The sequence below is a fragment of the Macaca nemestrina genome, chromosome 12 (genome assembly GCF_043159975.1).
Source record: "Macaca nemestrina isolate mMacNem1 chromosome 12, mMacNem.hap1, whole genome shotgun sequence".
Lineage (NCBI taxonomy): Eukaryota > Metazoa > Chordata > Mammalia > Primates > Cercopithecidae > Macaca > Macaca nemestrina.
Window position 1 is genome coordinate 103,345,683 of NC_092136.1, and position 20,160 is coordinate 103,365,842.

General features: G+C 36.6%; 1 protein-coding gene across 4 annotated transcripts in view; it reads left to right on the forward strand.

Annotated features, from left to right (window-relative positions):
* The window catches only part of LOC105493700 (dynein cytoplasmic 2 heavy chain 1), a 361,100-nt gene that overhangs the window by 281,656 nt on the left and 59,284 nt on the right, over positions 1-20,160 (forward strand). For 3 of the 4 annotated variants that reach the window (XM_011761557.3, XM_011761558.3, XM_071075514.1), the window contains one exon: positions 8,257-8,466. In XM_011761557.3, coding sequence (XP_011759859.2) covers positions 8,257-8,466 — 210 coding nt within the window. Of the gene's footprint in view, positions 1-3,629; positions 3,784-8,256; positions 8,467-20,160 lie in introns of those variants that run through there. The other variant, XR_011611022.1, reaches the window with a different exon arrangement.

The window sequence follows — 20,160 nt, forward strand, 5'->3', positions numbered from 1 at the left end:
CTTGAGGGACTATAGCATTATCTCCATAAATATTTACATATCAAAAGGAATAAAGCTCTAAAAATTGGAATCATCTCTAGGTCATCTGGCTCCCAGAGAGACTGTATTTATGTACCACAGTGTCGTTTAGGTTTCAGTCACATTACATTTCCTAGATATACCCTTTCAAAGGAAAGAAGACAGCTGCCTTCTTCCTCTTTATAAACTGAGAAAAACAATTTTCTCTACCCCTTGTACCCACCCAGTGGAAGATCTGTCTACTTGAATAGGATAATTCATCTGGTTTTCATGTGGCTGCCTGAGAAATAAGACCTGGGACAAGAAGGTAGGGGCAACACACTTAGTTACTGTGAAAGAATTAATAAGAAATTGGTGATCTAGAATACCTCTATTCACATTCAAGATGAGGTAAATAAAGATGAAGATTAAAAACTCAACACTTAGCTTTCTGAATAATCATGCCTCACTTCTGAACTCACAGTTACATTTGGGTGCATTTAAGAATATGCTTTAATGTGTTGTTCAACATTTTTAGTTGTTTTCAGCAGTAGCTAGCCCTACTTGAAATAGAAGCTGAGATATTCTTTTTATTTTGAGCAACTGTGAAATAAGTCATATGTGTATTAAATGATTATGCTTTGTTTGTAGACTTCCTTTTTTAGTTCAGTGGTGATGTTATGTGGTGTTGGAATTACTGTTTTCTCATTGAGTCTGTACAGTAGCTGTTGAAATGCTAACTCTTCCTTTTAGCCATAAAGTTATGAACCAACTGGCTTACTCTTTGAGAGCAGTTGGGCTCTTCTCATACTTTAAAACACCAGACACACACACACACACACACACACACACACACACAAAGTATTTTGGGCTGTCTTATTGACTTTCTAAGAATCAGTCATGCACATAAAGCACACCAAAAGGCATTTCATGGAAAAATATACATCATTTGATTTTTAGGTGGGCATGGAAGAAAAGATAAACTTTTCAATGTAAGTCAATTTTGAAAAAAAAAAAAGGTCTTCCTATTGGTTTCCTTTAAGCAGGTACAAAAATCTCAAATGTATGATTTTCTATGTTGTTATTCATAACCCACCCTTCTCTCACACTCTTATATTCCTGAAACTCTTTTTTTTTTCTTTTTTTTTTTTTTTGGAAACGGAGTTTAACTCTTGTCGCCCAGGCTGGAGTGCAATGGTGCAATCTCAGCTCACTGCAACCTCCATCTCCCAGGTTCAAGTGATTCTCCTGCCTCAGCCTCCTGAGTAGCTGAGATTACAGGTGTGCACCACCACGCCCAGCTAATTTTTGTATTTTTAGTAGAGACAGGGTTTCACCATGTTGGCCAGGTTGCTCTCGAGCTCCTGACCTCAGGTGATCCACCCATCTCGGCCTCCCAAAGTGCTGGGATTACAGGCGTGAGCCACAGCGCCCAGCCAAAACTTAAAATGTAACAAAATAACTTTGTACTGAAAGGCATAAGCCTGACACATAGTCAGTGCTCCATGAAAATTAGCCATTCTTCCTCTTAAATATCATGATCTATGTTAGGCCTCTTAATGTGAGATTTTATTGTTACTCTATTATTCTACTAGGTTGCCTCTTTACTTTATAGCTTCACAGAGCAGAATCATTCCTCAGGCCAAATTATGGAGCAGATATCATATTAAAAATACTTTCCTAGAAATAAAAATTTTTATTAATGTGCTGTCTTTTCTATTAATAGACTACTTTTAAAAATAATTTGCTTTAAAATTATTTGCTAATTTCATATGCCTTGAGAGTTTCATAGTTTTTATTAAAATGACAAAATCACAATTACTTTTGCACCAACCTTATTTCAAACAAAAGTTCCTTTGTATTAGTGCTCTGTAGGTTCCTCCTGATTTTTCTTTTAGAAATAAGTAATAGCTTATAGCATTAGCTTCCATGCCTCAGATCTTTCAGAATACTCATGTATTAGTCCATTTGCACGCTACTGATAACGACACACCGGGACTGGGCAATTTACAAAAGAAAGAGGTTTAATGGACTTATGGTTCCACATGGCTGGGGAGGCCTCACAACCATGGCAGAAGGCAAGGAGGAGTAAGTCACTTCTCACGTGGATGCGGGCAGGCAAAGAGAGATAGCTTGTGCAGGGGAACTCTTTTTTATAAGACCATGAGATTTCGTGAGACTTATTCACTATCACGAGTACAGCATGGGAAAAACCTACCCCCAATATTCAATTACCTCCCACTGTGTCCCTCCCACAACACGTGGGAATTCAAGATGAGATTTGGGTGGGGACACAGCCAAACCATATCAACTCCCCTTCTCTTTCAGCCTTGGCTGTACTTCATCTACTAATTTCCTGCGTTTTTGCCTTTTATTTCAGCTCTTCAACACTTCTGATTTAAACAATTTATTGGGTATTTATTATATACTTTCCCTGGTTGAATTCTGATTGCTCATTTAAATAACATATCTTTAGGCCGGGCGCGGTGATTCAAGCCTGTAATCCCAGCACTTTGGGAGGCCGAGACGGGCGGACCACGAAGTCAGGAGATCGAGACCATCCTGGCTAACACGGTGAAACCCCGTCTGTACTAAAAATACGAAAAAAAAAAAAAAAAAAAAAAAAACTAGCCTGGCGAGGTAGCGGGCACCTGTAGTCCCAGCTACTCGGGAGCCTGAGGCAGGAGAATGGCGTAAACCCGGGAGGCGGAGCTTGCAGTGAGCTGAGATCCGGCCATTGCACTCCAGCCTGGGCGACAGAGCGAGACTCCGTCTCAAAATAAATAAATAAATAAATAAATAAATAAATAAATAAATAAATAAATAAAATATCTTTAATTGCAACTAAAACATGACTGTTTGGGTTTTATTTGATCCACTTGATAATCTGGTATGAAAAGGAATGTGCATCTCCGAATCTGTAGGTTCCACATCTGCAAATTCAACTAACCACAGATGGAAAATATTCTGAAATAAAAAACACAATACAGTATAACAACTACTTACATAATGCTTACTTACATTGTATTGGGTGTTATAAGTAACGCAGAGATTATTTAAAGTATACAGGATTATGTGTGCAGTTTATGTGCAAATACTACCCCATTTTATATAAACAATTTGAGCATCCATGGATTTTGGTATTGAGGGAAGTTCAATACCAAGAGGAGGATAGGGAAGGGTATAAAAAAGGAAAGAAAATAGCATTATGAGTTTGGTGAGTTTAAAGAGTTGAAAAATTATAGAATTTCTGGCCACCCATTTTACAGGATAGCCATCTGCCTTACTGTACCAAAAGCCAGTTATTAGTGGACAAACAGAGCTAATACAAAGGAGCTTTTGTTTGAAATAAGGTCGGTGGAAAAGTAATTGAGACGTGGATACTCTGTGCTATGGGAGGAGGGGGAAATCCAATCCCCTGAGGTATGACTATAGTTGTTACTAGGTATAAAAGGTTTAGAAATCTAAGGTCTGTCCACTAATAACTGGCTTTTGGTATAGTAAGGCAGCCAGCTAGCCTATGAAATGGGTGGCCAGAAATTCTATAATCTTTCAACTCTTTGAACTCACCAAACTCATATTGCTATTTTCTTTCCTTTTTTATTCCCTTCCCTACCCTCCTCTTTCCACAGTTTTCCCAGAAATCTACTTGTGGATTTAATTTAATGCAGATATGTACATAATGTACAGATATGCAGATATGGGCATAATTTAATGCAGATATGTAATATTTTGACCTGATTGTAGATGCTTGGGAAAGTTGTCTGTTGAACTTGCATTAATCAGGTAAGATATTTTATATTGCAAGTAATTGGAAAACTCAGCTCAAACTGACTTATGTGAAAAATGGAAATTTGTGGTGTACATGACTGAAAAGGTGTTAAAATGGTTTTTTTCATAGCTTATTTCAAGGAACTTGAATGTCATGAGGACACAGTGATTTCTATATACATATATATTTCTTACTATGTATTATATATATCCTCATATATATATTCTGAAAGATCTGATGAGCTGAAATATATACATATGTATGATCATGTATATTACATGTGATCATTGTATCACTGATATACATATATATCATGTATATTTATATATATGTACAAACACACAGTTTGTTCTGTATGTTGGCACCATTTTTCATACAGCCTTTCTTTATTACCACAGAATTACTGCAGCTATTCTGTAACTTATGATCCCTCAGGTTCAAGTCTAGTAGAAAGAAACAGTTACCTATTTTTCAGAATACCCAGCAGAATTCTTACCACATTTCATTGTCTCTGTTTGGTCATGCTACCGTCCCTGAACCAGTCACTGTGGTCAGGAGAATGAAACACTCTCATTAGTTAAGCCTCAATTCAAGTTACAAATTAATTTGTGGAACTGAGTTGAATCAACTCTTCCGGAACTATGTGGACTACGATTTGGGAAAGGCTTCTGCCCAGATGTTAGGAAATGATTATCTAAAGAGGAATGAAGGGTTACTGGAGGGCAAAGGTAGAATTTCCATTACATGGAAGTGAAGGTATTTCTCCCTTTTCTATAACCCTTACAGAGCCACTCCAACTTTGTTTTTACTTCTAATTGCCTTTTTTGCTTTTTAAAATGACTGTTCATCAAGTCTTTTGTTATCTTTATCTTCCTTATCATAGAAAACATACATTGAACCAAGACATGATCATATTATCTGGAAAAAAATACCTTTGTCCATTTGTTGATTACTGTTTTATAAGCTATGGATAAATACACACAGCAGAGGCTACATTTTATATCTTACGAATTTCATTGAGTCACATATCTGAGGACTCTGATGTTATCTAGACTCTCTATCAATCCCTATAACACCTTGCACAAGCGATAATCTAGTTGAGAGGTTGGCAAACTGCAGCTCAGGAATAGGCCAAATCCAGCCTGCTGCTAGTTTTTGTAAATACAGTTCTATTAAAACCCAGTTGTGCCTATTTGTTTGTATTGTCTGTGACTATTTTCATCCTACAACAGCAGAATTGAGTCCTTGCAACAGAGACCTTATGGCCCACAAAGCCTGACATGTTTACTGTCTGGACTTTTACAGAAAAACATGCTAAACTCTTGTCTAGCCATTGCTTGAGTGTACTCTGGTGAAAAAAATTCTGAGAGAGAATCATTTCTAAAAGCTCAATTATCAACAAACAAAAATAATACTACTTGCACGTGTCATCCATTCACTTAGGTCTAAAATAGTATCCCACCTAGGAAATTATTTCAGTTAAAACACAAACAACCTGGTTTCACACCTAAATTGTACCAAATTAGACACATTTTTCTTGCCTAAAAGATTTTCCTTAAGAGCTAAGTTTTAAAATATTGATAACCTGTATACACACACGCACCATGGAGTACCACTCAGCCATAAAAAAGAATGAAATTATGTCTTCTGTAACAATGTGGATGGAGCTGGAGGCCATTATGCTCAGTGAAATAACTCAGAAACAAAGTCAAGTATCACATGCTCTGACTTATAAATGGGAGCTAAACAATGGGAACACATGGACATACAAAGTGGAATAATAGATATGGGGCACTGTAAAAGGTGGGAGGTGGGTAAGGGTTGAAAATATACCTGAATAGTGAACATTGTACTTCATAGGTGATGAGTACTTTAAAAGCGTGGACTTCACCACTATGCATTATATACATGTAAGAAACCTGCACCTGTATCCTCTAAATCAATAAAAATAGAGAAAGAGACAGAATGAGAGAAAGAAAGGCAGACAGAAAGGAATTAAGAAAAGAAAACCTTATTCCCTCCTAGCAGCTCCATGATCAGATAATGATTTTGTCTGTATATACAGAGCTTTTTAAGGACAAGATGAACTTTAAAATGTCAGAAGCAAGCCTTCAAAAACATACAATTCAATCAATTGTACTTACTCATTAACAAAATCCCTAGTAATCAATTGAGTAAACATATGGCTGTCACTTGCCAGTTTCATCAAAAAGCATACTGCATAGTTGTTGTAACATACTCATTTTGTGATTGTTAGCTGTATTTGAATTATAAATATTGAGTTTATTTTCCAGACTACGTAACATACAATTTAACATGTTGCTACTGCATAAATATGCTCCATTCATCTTTTGAGAATGCTTAAAGCAGCTGTATTTATTTTTAGAATTATTTTCAGCTTGCATATTGTGGGGATTGCTAAATCAACCTTTTAAAAAGTTTAGGCTGGACATGGTGGCTCATGCCTGTAATCCTAGCATTTTGGGAGGTCAAGACAGGTTGATCACTTGAGTGCCGGAGTTTGAGACCAGCCTGGGCAACATGGCAAAACCCTGTCTCTACAAAAAAATACAAAAATTAGCTGGGTGTGGTGACGGGTGCCTGTATTCCTAGCTACTCAGGAGGCTGAGGTGGGAGGATCACCTGAGTCCAGGAGGTCGAGGCTGCAGTGAGCCACTCCAGCCTTGGTGACAGAGTAAGACCCTCTCAAAAAAAAGTAAATAAATAAAAAATAAAATGTTTAATACATTTAGCTACCTATTTTCTCAGATTGTAGATAAATGGAATCTTGCTTCAGTGATCTAAGTTTGAGTGTTTTTGTTCTATTAAGTGACAGTGCAAACAGTGCTATCAACCTAATAAAATGGATTAAAATCCACAAAATATACTTTGAAACAAACTAAATTAGTACTTGTTAATCTTGCTTAGTATATGATTGATAAATATTTAAATACCACATATTATTTACTTCTAGGAACCCTGTTTTAATATAAAGGATTACAGAAGGTCTATAACTCAAATTTTATTTGAATTTTATTACTTAGTTGATTTAGGATGGAGATGTGCTAAATATTACTTATTGCATGCTCTGACAAGTAGTTAATTCTAATTAATTTTTTATAATATTAGACTTTTTTCCTCCTCTGGATTCAGTATGTGTGTATCTCAAAAATGATTTCAGAGTATTAATAATGTAAATATAGCAGTGATAGGAATAAAAATGTCAATATGTAATCTCATAGGCTGAATCTGCTTTTAGGAATGATTTTATGCTAATAAGATTTACTTAATGTTGATTTATTTAATGGCAATAACTATGGTAGGTTAAATTACTTATTATGCTACGTAGATGAAAAAGCAACAGTGCCACCATAGACTCATCAATGTGGCAACTAGCAGAATGAGGAGAAGGGATCCTTAATGAAGATTGTAAGCAGAATACATAGAGAAAATTAAGATAATGAGTAGTAGGTAAGAGAATAGCACTTTCCACAATTATTTCTTGGCAGCTCTTTGACACTTTTAGGATATTTTTGAAAGTGATCTTTTTCTTTTAATTATTTAAAGTGATTTTTTTCTCTTAATCACATAAGCTATTTTGAAACAAATGGGATTCCTTCAGTTTTTCTTAAGAAACCCCAGAACTGTCATATATCACAGTCTCTGTTAAAGTATATATATATGGAAATAAATACAAAGATACAATGTTCACTGATCTTGAGCACAAGATTTTGTTTTTGGTTTTACTCTGGTTTGGTGTTGTAATTTTCAAATTGAAATAAATGCCCATTCACATTTTATTTTAAAACCGTGATCTCTTCTGCTCTCTTTGTAGTGGTTGAGTAGTATTGCAGCTGTTCTGATCTCTTTGCATTGACTTACAGGATGCCATTTTTTCTATTTTCTTTTCTTACCATACTATTACTTAATGTGGTTTCCCTTTCACTATTCCTAATTCTTATTTCCCACATTTCTTTTTCTTTTTTGAGATAGAGTCTCACTCTGTCATCCAGGCTGGAGTGCAGTGGCATGATCTTGGCTCACTGCAATCTCCCTCTCCTGGATTCCAACAATTCTCCTGCCTCAGCCTCTTGAGTAGCTGTGGTTACAGGTGCACACCACCATATTCGGCTAATTTTTTTTTTTTTTTTTTGTATTTTTAGTAGAGGCGGGGTTTCACCATGTTGACCAGACTGGTCTCAAATTCCTTACCTTAAATGCTGCACCTGCGTCGGCCCCCTCAAAGTGCTGGGATTGCAGACGGGAGCCACCGTGCCTGGTCCACACACCACTTTAAATGTTGATGAACTCCAGAATTCTCTTCCTGTGTATTTGCTGTTAATACATTTGACCATTTATAAAATAAAAGCATTTCAAAACAATTTTTAAAACAGAATAGAACAAAGGGTTTAAATAAGTTTCAAAGCGTTTTATATATCAGTGATCTATGTTACTATGCAGTAAATATTATAACATTTTTCTTTTAGAATTCAAACCTGATACATCAGAAAGTGCCTCCTCCTAATGATCGACAAGGATCTCCAATATTGTCATTCATCATTCTTGAACAATTTAATGCTATTCGTTTAGTACAAAGTGTTCACCAGTCTCTTGCTGCTCTCAGCAAAGTCATCAGAGGAACTACTTTATTGAGCTCAGAAGTACAAAAATTGGCAAGTGCTTTATTAAACCAAAAGGTAAGCGAGTACTAACTGTATGTATTTTTATTTCATTTTTATAAGTGACTCCTCCATCACACATATATTTGTTAGGAATATATAGTTAATAGTAGCAGAAGACCCAAGTCACACTGGCTTAAGCCATATAAAAATTAATTGGCTGATGTAACTGAAGAATCCAGTGGTATCTAGCATTATGCCACCTTATGTAAGAACTTAAATTGTCATTAGGGCGTCAGCTTACGTAGTTGACTAGTAGCTATCTAGTGTTGTATATATAATGAAATCTATGTTGATTTCACTTTGGGTAGGTCCCCTATACATGAGCTGGAGTTTTATATTCTGAGCTCCAAGTCCAACAGAAAGAACACCTGTTTTCTAGTAATGCACACAAAAATCTTAGGATTTGCTTTGATTAAAACCAGTTGGCTCATGTGTCATGCCTATTCCCATACTAGTTTAGTGGGCAGTGTATGCAAAGCTCTCGCTGACCACAGCTTCCACCAAATGCCTCTTCTTAGAGCTGGGGATGGATTTATCTTTGCCTGTAACCCATATACTGAGAGTAGGAAAACGATGGTTACCAGTGAAAAGTCTAGATACTTTTAGAAGAAAGGGAAATCAACACTTCTTGTGCTGAAAAATTGGACCTTTTTAAATGATAGTAAAATCCATGTATTTTATAGCTATTTGATAGAAACAAAAATATGGGATGTTCTGCATAGATTTATTTTAGCTGTTTGGAGAATAGAAACTTTGCAGAAGTTGGTATCTGGAAAATACTTCACTGGAGTACTATAGGAATTAAGTTTTCTTCCCCCCCACCCCTTGCTGTTTATACTCAATATAGGCAATCCTCTGATAGTCAACCTAAAAGTCCTCTCTGTTTATATTCTGTTTGAATATAAAATAATAGCCTTCCTGGAACTTCCTACATTCATATATATAGTAACATTAAAATACCCAGTGCTTTTCTACATATAAAGAAAGGTCTGCTCTGGCATCCTTACCTTCTTTTTTACCTTGAAAAATAATCTGTTTTGCATTGCTTTTTCTTTGCGCATAGATCACCATTTCTGTTAATCAACTGTGATTATGAAAATACTATAGTTTTGATTTGTACCACAGATTATAACTAATTTGTTTTTAATTTGGGGTAGATATATTGTCAGTCATGGAAGATTCTTGGCACAGTGAAGGAACCAGTTGGAAAGGATTCTAAACTTTCCAAGAACTTTACTTAACTCATTTAATCACCACAATAACATTCTGAGTGACATACTATTATCTCTATTTTACTGTGATGAATTTGAGGCAGTGGGGTGTTACATAACCAGAGTCACATAGCAAAGAGTTCCAGAATCACGATTTGAATCTGGGTATGTCCTGTTGTTATAATAAATGTAAATGCTTCAAATTAATATATCAAAATATAAATGCCCTTGAGAGTAAATTTCTTTATCCAACTATATGCTGTAGAGAACAAAATGTATCAGTAAGACAAATTACTGTTGAATTAGAAGAGGAAGATGACATGTAGAAGGGAACAGTAAGTCTAGTAGGACTGGTACACAATGAAGTATAATTAGGATTGGATTAGATTTTGAGGTCTTTAAAGCCAAAGAAAGGAACTTGGATTAAATGCTGTAGGCAATAATTATATTTATATGTAGAAATAATATAGCAAAATGGCTAAGAATGTGGCCTCTGGAATATGTCTGCCTGTTTGAGTTCTATTCTACCACATAGCAACTGTGTAACCTTGGGTAGGTTAATTAAGCATCTCTAAACTTCGCTTTTCTCATTGTAAAATGAGGGTAATAATGGTACCTCATTATTATGAGGTACCTCATGGGATTATTACAAGAATTAAAACCTCAGTAAAGTGCTTGGCACATAGCAAGCACCCTACAAATGTTGTTCTTGTTATTGTTATTTTAGGATAATTTTACTATGAAAAGCTCTTCAAGTATTTATCTGGTATCATTGTGCAAAATAAGTTCATAGAAATAGGAATACCATGTAGGTTACTGTAATTCTCATCTCAGGAAGAGGTAGTTAAGTTAGGGCCTGGAATAAGATATTTCAAGATGGTTCTATGTGATATTAATAAAAAATGTAAGAGGTAATTGGTAACCCATCAGAGATAGTGAAGAGGTAAGAGGTGCCCCATCAGAGATAGTGAAGGAGGTTTCAAAATATTCTGAGATTTATAGGAGGGTGAAGTAAATACCTGAAGTAATTGTGATGGATAGTGCTTGAATTATCTGTTTTTAACTACCTTCTATTAGGCTGTGGTGAGCTCAAGTAATTGAAACTCCTGATGCAAGTAATACGGATGTATTCAGGAGGGGTACTTCTAAGGGGTTGAGGGGAAAAATGCCTGTTGAGGGTCAGTGTCCCCCTAATTCTAGTATAGGAGCTAGACTAGAGTGGTAAAATGTCCAGAAGAAACCAGCACAGAATACTTCTGAGATAATAAATGGGATTATTCCATATCGGAGGCCTTTTTGGACAATGGTTGTATGGTGGCCTTGAAATGTACTTTCTTGGATAATATCACATCATCAGTGGTATATAGTTAGTGTATTGGATAATAGGCTTAGGGTTAAAAGAGTTGTAGAGTTGAAGTGAAATCACATGGCCAGGCCAGATGTTATTAGAAGAGCTGAGAGAGCCCCTGTTGATGGTCAGGGGCTGGGGTTGACTATATGGTGCGCATGTGTTTGGTGGGTCATTATGTATTGTCATGTAGATAGAGGCTTAAGGGCTAGGGCGAATTCGAGAATGGTTAGTAGGATTAAAATAATGAAAGCAATTGAAGCTGTGGGAAGACTAATAGTTGATAGTACTAGTGTGGCTCCTCCGATTAAGTATATTAGTAGGTGGCCGGCTGTAATGTTGGCTGTTAATCGTTCAACTAGTGCTATCAGTTGGATGAATAGGCTAATAATCTCAATGATTACCAATACAGGAATAAGTGGTATGGGTCTGCCTTGTGGTAAAGAGTGGGCTAAGGAGATTTTCTCTTTTAAACCAGAAGCCTGTAATGACTGTGCCTGCTCATAAGGGGACTGCTATACCTAAATTTATTGATAATTGGGTAATTGGTGTAAATGAATGGGGTAGAAGCCCAAGGAGATTGGTCGAGGCAATGAAGAAAACTAGGGATATCAGTATTAGGGATCAGGTTTGTCCTTTAATGTTATGAGCAATTATTATTTGTTTTAGTACAAGTTGAACTATTCATTGTTGACTGGAGATCAGTCGATTACTAATTAGATGATTGGAGGTTAGATAGTACGGTGGGAAATAAAATGGTTAATACTACTGCGGGTAGACCTAGAAATGTCAGGGTAATAAAAGAGGTGAATAAATTTTCATTCATTTTAATTCTCAAGAGGTTAAATGTTCTTGCGTTTTGATTATTTTTTGTGTAGGGGGTGTGTAATAAATGAGAATAAAGTTATGATTAGTGACAAGATAACAATAGATCATGTGGAAATAATCTAGTCGAGGCATTCACTGCAGAGAGGTGCAGACCTCTCAATCTTTAACTTAAAAGGTTAAAGCTAAGTAGCTTTACAGTGATATTATAGTGTGGTTATGGATCAGGTTTCAAAATTTTTTAAGGGAATTGATTCTAGCATTATAGGTATAAAACTGTGGTTAGACCCACAAATTTTTGAGCACTGTCCATCGTAGAGGCCTGGTCGTGTAGCAGTCAAGGTAGTTTAAGCGTTCAGGAATTGCATCTCTTTTGATGCCTAATGAGGGAATAGTTCATGAGTGTAAGATGTCTTTTGATAAGACTAATATACAGATGGGTATCTCTATTGGGAGAACTGTTAGGTTATCAACTTCAAGGAGTCAAAGCTCTCCTGGCTTTAAGTCTGCTGTTGGGGTTGCATAAGAATCAAAGCCTAACTCTTCATATTCTGTACACTCATAGCTTCAGTATCAGTGGTGACCAATTGTTTTGATGGTAATAGAAGGGTTGTGAACCTCATCTGTTTTATATAGAATATGTAGGGATGGAAGGGCAATTAAAATTAAGATAATGGCAGGTAAGATAGTTCAGACAGTCTCGATTTCTTGGGCATCTATGGTGTTAGTATGAATTGATTTTGTTGTGAGTATTATGGAAATAATATATAGGACCAGAGAACTAATTAGGAAAATAATTATAAGAGTGTGGTCATGGAAATGCTTCCATAATAGTAGCTCCATAATAGTAGCGCCTCAAAGGCCTAACTAAACTGTCATAATGGATGAGCCATTATGACATACAGGGTTTGACCTATAAATTTGACAAAGTTATGTAATGATTTTACTAATATCTTATCAAGAAAGCCATAGAGGTTATGGGATTGGCTAGAAACCAGTTTCTGGAGGTTTGATTCCTTCCTTTTTTGCTTAGGTTTTCACATAGGTTGGTTCTTCGAATGTGTGGTAAGGTGGTGGACAGCCGTAAAGTCACTCTAAATTAGTAGATGATTGTTCAGTTGTTAGAACTTTTCATTTTGAAGCAAAGGCTTCTCAGCTCATAAAAATTATTAGTATAACCGCTGTTAGTGAGATAAATGAGCCTACTGATGAGATAATATTTCATGTGGTATACGCATCGGGATAATCGGAGTAACGTTGGAGCATACCGGATAGGCTGAGGAAGTGCTGTGGGGAAAAAGTTAAATTAACACCTATAAATATAATGGTGAAGTGGATTTTAGCCTAAGTCTGATTAATTGTATAACCTGAAAATAAGGGGAATCAGTGGACAAAGCACTGTATCATGGTGAATACTGCTCCTATTGATAGGACGTAGTGGAAACGGGCTACAACAAAATGTGTGTCATGTAAGATAATGTATAGTGATGAATTAGCTAGTACAATGCCGGTTAGACCTCCTACTGTGAATAGGAAAATGAATCCTAGGGCTCAGAATATTGCGGGAGATCATTTGATGTTACCGCTGTGCACTGTAGCTAATCAGCTAAAGACCTTGACGCCAGTAGGGATAGCAATAATTATAGTAGTGGCAGTGAAGTATGTCCGTGTGTCTACGTCTATTCCTACTGTAAATATATGGTGAGCTCATACGATAATCCCTAGGAAGCCAATTGATGTTATAGCTCATACTATGTCCCCATATACCCAAATGGTACCCTTTTTTTCAGAATAATGTTACGATATGGGCGATTATTCCAAAGCCTGGTAGAATAAGGATATAGACTTCAGGGTGACCAAAGAATCAGAATAAATGTTGATACAAGATAGGGTTGCCTCCCCCAATAGGATCAAAAAAAGTAGTATAAGGTTACAGTCAGTTAATAATATGGTAATGCCGGCAGCTAGAACTGGGAGAGAAAGGAGGAGAAGGACTGCTGTAATGATGACTGATCAGACGAAAAGGGATATTTGATATTGGGATAAGGCTGGGGGTTTTATATTAAATTGTGGTAATAAAGTTAGTGGCTCCTAAAATAGAATAAACACCAGCCAAGTGGAGTGAGAAGATGGTTAGACCTACAGAGGTTCCTGCATGAGTTAGGTTCGCTGCTAAAGGGGGATAAACACGTTCTAGCGCCAGCTTCTACCATTGAGGATGCAAGCAGGAAAGGGGAGGAGAAGTCAGAAGTTCATATTATTTATCCAGGGAAATGCTATGTTGGGTGTCCCAATTATCAGAGGGAATAGTCAGTTACCAAAACCCCCAATTATGATTGCTATGACCATAAAGAAGATTAATACAAATGCGTGGGTTGTAACAATAACGTTATAAATCTGATAATCTCCTAGCAGAGTTCCTGGTTGGCCTAATTCTGCTCGAATTAGGAGGCTTAAGGCAGTGCCCACTATTCCCACTCATGCACCAAATAACAGATACAGTGTTCTGATGTCTTTGTGGTTAGTTGAAAACAATCAATGATTGATAAACATAAGTGAAAAAAAGGTAAAATGGCTGAGTAAGCATTAGACTGTAAATCTAAACACAGAGGTCAAGGCCTCTTTTTACCAGCCCTGAGGTGATTTCTCATGTTGAGTTGCAAATTCAAAGGAGCAGCTTCAATCCTGCCGGGGCTTCTCCTGCCTTTCCCCCACAATGGCAGGAGAAGTAGATTGAAGTCAGTTGATTAGGGTGTTTAGCTGTTAACTAAATTGGTGGCTTGAATTCCACCAATCTAGCAAGAGCTTAGCTTAATTAAAGTGATTGATTTGCATTCAACTGATGCAGAATAGTCTTGCAGTCCTTAGATCTGTTACAGAAATTAAGTGTAATTTACTTACTAAGGGCTTTGAAGGTTCTTGGTCTTATTTAACCTACATTTCTAAGTTATGATTAGTATTATTGGAGAGATGGGTAAAAGGAAGGTAGAAGACATAAGTGAGAGGAGGAGTAGTATGAGTTTTGTGCTTTCGAATTGTCATTTTATTTTCATATTATATGTGGGGAATATTATTACTGAGATAGAATAAATTAGGCATATATAAAAGTATAGGTAGAGTAGGGTTATGGAGGAGCTATAATGGTTGGGGTAATAAGACAATTGTTTTTTGTAAATTCTCGAATGATGGCTCATTTGGGCAGAAATCCTGTTAGTGGAGGTAAACCTCCTAGGGATAATAGAATTAGTGGGATTATAGGTGTTAACCATGTTAGCTTCAGGCATGAGATAGTGACAGGGTTGTAGTGCTTATGCTCAGGTTGAGTGAGTGCTAGGAATGCCGTGATTGTTAAAATAAATAATCAGGTTAAGAATAGTAATGCTTGGGTTATAAATTAGTACTGCTATTATTCAACCTATATGACTAATTGAGGAGTAGGCTAGGATTTTGCACAATTGTGTTTGATTAAGTCCCCCTCAACTGCCCACCATAATGGATAAAATTGTGATAGAATATTTGTGTTTATTGATGGGAAAATTTGAAATATAATTAAGATAGGGGCTAGTTTTTGTCATATGAGGAGAAGTATGCCAGACATTAGAGAGGTTCCTTGAGTCACTTTTGGGACTAAGAAATGAAGAGGGCTCTTTCTAGTTTTATTACTAGGGCTGTTATTAAGGATGAAAATTGATTAATAGTATTTATTGTCCATGTCCAGAGTACAGGTTATTGGAAAGGATACCTGTCATACGAATTATAGATGGCAGTTGCTTGTGTAAGGAAATATTTGGTGGCTGCTTCTCCAGGGTGGGGATTTATTTTTTTCAATTAAGATTGGAGTAAGAGCTAATATGTTTATTTCTAGGCCTGTCCAGATGAGAAATTAGTGTGAGCCTAGTATTGTGATAAGAGTCCCTGTGAAAATACTTAAAGAAATAGTAAGTTGGGCTAGTGGATTAACTAGTACGAGAAGGATATAACCAACAGTTTTGGGGTGTGGGCCCGCTAGCTTATTTAGCTGACCTTACTTTAGGACGTGGCATAATAAGTAGCACGGAGAATTTTGGATTCTCAGGGGTAGGTTCAATTCTTATATTTCTAGAAATAAGAGGATTTAAACCTCTATTGTTTATCAAAGTAATTCTTTTATCAGACATCTATGTTTGGGATAGAATGCTGGAAATTAGAATAGGCATTGAGATATATGCAGAATGCTAGTGTAAGTGGTAGAAAATTTTTTTATGGAAGATATATGAGTTGGTCGTAGCAGAAACGGGGGTATGCTGTTCAAATTCATAAAAACAGAGTAGTTAAAAGGAGTGTCTTTAGATAATGAAATTTGTGGTATAGAGTTCTGGTGAATGTATGCTGTGTAGTGCTCTTAGAAATTATGATAATATTCATATATTATGCTATGAAGAAGAGGGCAAATGAACCTGCAGCATATTCGATGTTGAAGCCTGAGGCTCTGATTCTTCTTCTGTTAGCTCAAAAGGAGCCCAGTTAGTTTCTGCTAATGTGGAGATAAATCAGATTATGGCTAGGGGCCATTGTGGTAGGAATAGTCAGAGGAATTTTTGTGGTGTGATGAGTGCGTGTAAGTAAAATGAGCCACTTATCACAACTGATAATGGGATAATGGCTAGGGTGACTTCATATGAAATTTGTCTGGGCTACAGCTTGTGATGTGCTGATTAGTACATAATTTGAATTAGATGCTCATACTGATCATAGAATACATGGCTAGGCTTGATGTGGCTAGCATAAATAGGAGGCCTTTATTAAAATTAATTAGAGGATCTGCTATAGGGAGGTAAGTTCACAAGAGGAGAGCGATAGAAAGGGCCAGGGTTGGACAATAATATAAAGGGTGACAGTAGATGCTGAGGGTCATAAGGGTTCTGTGGTGAAAAGTTTTATTGCGTCAGCGAATGGTTGAAGCAGTCCATAGGGGCCTACAATGTTAGGTCCTTTGCATAGTTGTATATAGCCTAAGATTTTTCATTCAATGAATGTAAGGAATGCTATAGCAATTGTAGTGGGAATAATAAGTAGGAGGTAGTGAATTATAGGCATATTGTTAAGAAGAGGAGTTGAACCTCTGATTTATAAAGTTTTAAGTTTTATGCAATTGCCGGGCTCTGCCATCTTAAACCCTGTTCTCAGGTCAGATGTGTGATGATTTGTTAGATTGAGATAGTATCTTCTGTGACGTGAGGGTGCTTTATGAAGTGGGCCCTATTTCTCTTGTCCTTTCGTACTAGGAGAAATATTAAATAGCTAGAAACCGACCTGTATTATTCCAGTCTGAACTCAGATCATGTAGACTTTATTGTTGAACAAACGAACTCTTAATAGCAGCTACACCATTAGGATAGCCTGATCCAGCATCAAGGTTGTAATCCCTATTGTCAATGTGGACTCTAGAATAGAATTGCGCTGTTATCCCTAGGGCAACTTATTCCATTGATTAAATTATTGGGTCAATATATGTTGACTTGCTTAGACTAGTGAAGTCTTAGTTTAGGTTGTTCAGAGGTTGAATTATGCTCCGAGACCCCAGCCAAAAATTTTAATGCAGTGGTATGGGTTAGGGCGAGTTTCTATTTGCATTAATGAAATAAAGCTCCATAGGGTCTTTTCATTTTATTTGTTTATATCCCACCGAATAATTTCACTGATTTAAAGTAAGAGACAGCTGAAGCTTTGTGTGGCCATTTATACAAGTTCCTATTTAGGAAACAAGTGATTATGCTACCTTTGCACAGTCAGGACACCATGGCCGTTGAACATATATCACTGGGCAGGTAGTGCCTCTAATACTGGTAATGCTAGAGGTGATGTTTTTGGTAAACAGGCAGAGTAAGATTGGCTGAGTTCCTTTTACTTTTTGTAAACTTTCCTTCGAGAATACCTGTGTTGGATTAGCAGTATAAATAATAGGGTCCTTATTATATCACTTATTAATATTAGGCTGTTAACTGTCAGTGAGTTCTTTCGGTCTGATGTAAGCTTATGCAATAGAGAATATCTTCATGTTACTTATATTAACATTATTGCTTCTGTTAAGTAATAGATTAAGTCCAATGTAATATTGGGATTCAGTAGAGTGGTTAGGATTTAAAATAGTTAGATGTTGAGCTTGAATGCTTTCTTAATTGGTGGCTGCTTTGGGGCCAACTATGGTGGTAATAATTTTTACTCTCTGGAGGAAGGTTATTTCCTAGGGTATAAAGATCTGTCCCTCTTTAGACTAGCAGTTAAACTTACAGGAGGACTAAGTAGTTCTGTGGGTAAGTAGACGGCTATGCTTGATGTGGCTAGTATAAATAGGAGACCTTTATTAAAATTAGAGGATCTGCTATGGGAGTTGTCTAAGATTCTATCTTGGACAACCAGCTATCACCAGGCTCAGTAGGTTTGTCACTGCTACTCATGAATCTTCCCACTATTTTGCCACATAGGTGAGTATGCTCTTCCGCTGTTCTTGGGTAGCTCATCTGGTTTTGGGGGCTTGGCTATGGGTCTCTCTGTAAAGTTATTTCTAGTTATTACATTATGCAGAAGGTATAAGGGTTTGTCTTTGCTTTTTATGCCGGATTCAGTTCTTTCATCTTTCCCTTATGGTACTATGTCTATTGTGCCAGGATGAAATTTGCGTCACCTATACTTTTACATAAGATAAATGGTTTAAGATTATTTGATGATATCTTTAGTGAGGTTTGGGGTGAGATTTGGCTCAAAGTGATCAGGTCGTAATGAAATCTTCTGGGTATAAGCCAGATACTTTGGATTAAGCTGTACTTTGGTTTGTCCAAGTGCACTTTCCAGTATGCTTACCACGTTATGACTTATCTCCTCTATACATGTGTAGAGAGTTTTTAGTACTAGGGATTTCTAGAATAGTATTTGAAAAGGTGACAGGCAGTGTGTGTGCTTCATGGCCTTATTCAACCAAGCACTCTACTCTTGGTTTATTGCTAAATCCTCCTTGAGTCTTTAGATTTCATAAAATTTTTTGTGAGATTTTCTGGGTATAGAAAATGTAGCCCATTTCTTGCCACCTCATGAGCTACACCTTGACCTAACATTTTTATGTGTATTACTTGTACTTACTCTATAACCTTTTTAGGTTTGCTAAGATGGCGGTATATATGCTGGGGGCATGAGGTGGTGAGGTAGATTGGGGTTTATCGATTATAGAACAGGCTCCTCTAGAGGGACATAAAGCACCACCAAGTCCTTTGAGTTTTAAGCTATTGCTTGTAGTATTCTGGTTAATGGTTTTGTTAATGTAACTATTACAGTTTAGGGCTAAGCATAGTGGGGTATCTAATCCCAGTTTGGATCTTAGCTGTCGTGTCTTCAGGATATTCAAGCTACTTTCGTAGTATATTTTATTTCAGCCTAAGTATTTTACAACTTAAATGGAGTTTAGCTTTATTGAGGGCAGATCTTAAACACTCTTTACGCCGAGTTCTATTGGCTTGGGTCAATGGTATGGCCACGGTGGCTGGCCCGAAATTGACCAACCCTATATATCAGTATAGCTTAAACTTTTGTTTATTACTAAATATTTATCATTGCTGTTTCCCGTGGGGGTGTGGTTGAGCAAACTATTTTGAGCTGCATTTGTGCATGCTTGATACTTGCTCCTTTTGATCTGGGTAATATAGAGGGCATTTTTCACTGGGGTGGGGATGCTTGCATGTGTAATCTTACTAAGAGCCAATGGAAAGACCAGGACCAAATTTATCTGTTTATAGGGTTGTGTAATCCCATCTAGACATTTTCAGTGTCTTGCTGTAAATAATTAAGCTACATTAACTGCATAAATCCTTGAGTATAAAGTTAGAATACAAGGAAAGAAGAAGTAAGTATACATAGTCGTTTACAGTTCTAGAAATCCAGTGGTTTAAAGTTGAGTTGGCAGAGGTTTAGTTGGGGGTTACTCATAATTAGGGTGTAATTGATTTAGGCTATGATATATAGGGTAGCACTTTCAGAAGGGTATATTCAAGGTATCATATAAGTATTAGGGTGGGAAATTAGTTGTGCTTATTGTATAAAATGGAGGCTTAGTTTAGTAGGGTTTTACAATTGTTAGGAAGATTACATCAATCGAGGGATAGCTGTTGAGGTACTTGTGATTAAAATATGATTTCTGGGCAAATTTGGTTTCTTGTTTTGTTTCTGCTGTTAATTATCTCAGTGACTTGTGGCATAAACACTTGAAAAAAAAGGATAATTTAACTTTAAGTCATTTTCTATGATTATAATATGTGGCTTAGATTATGTTGAAAGATAAAGAACAAAAAGGGCTTA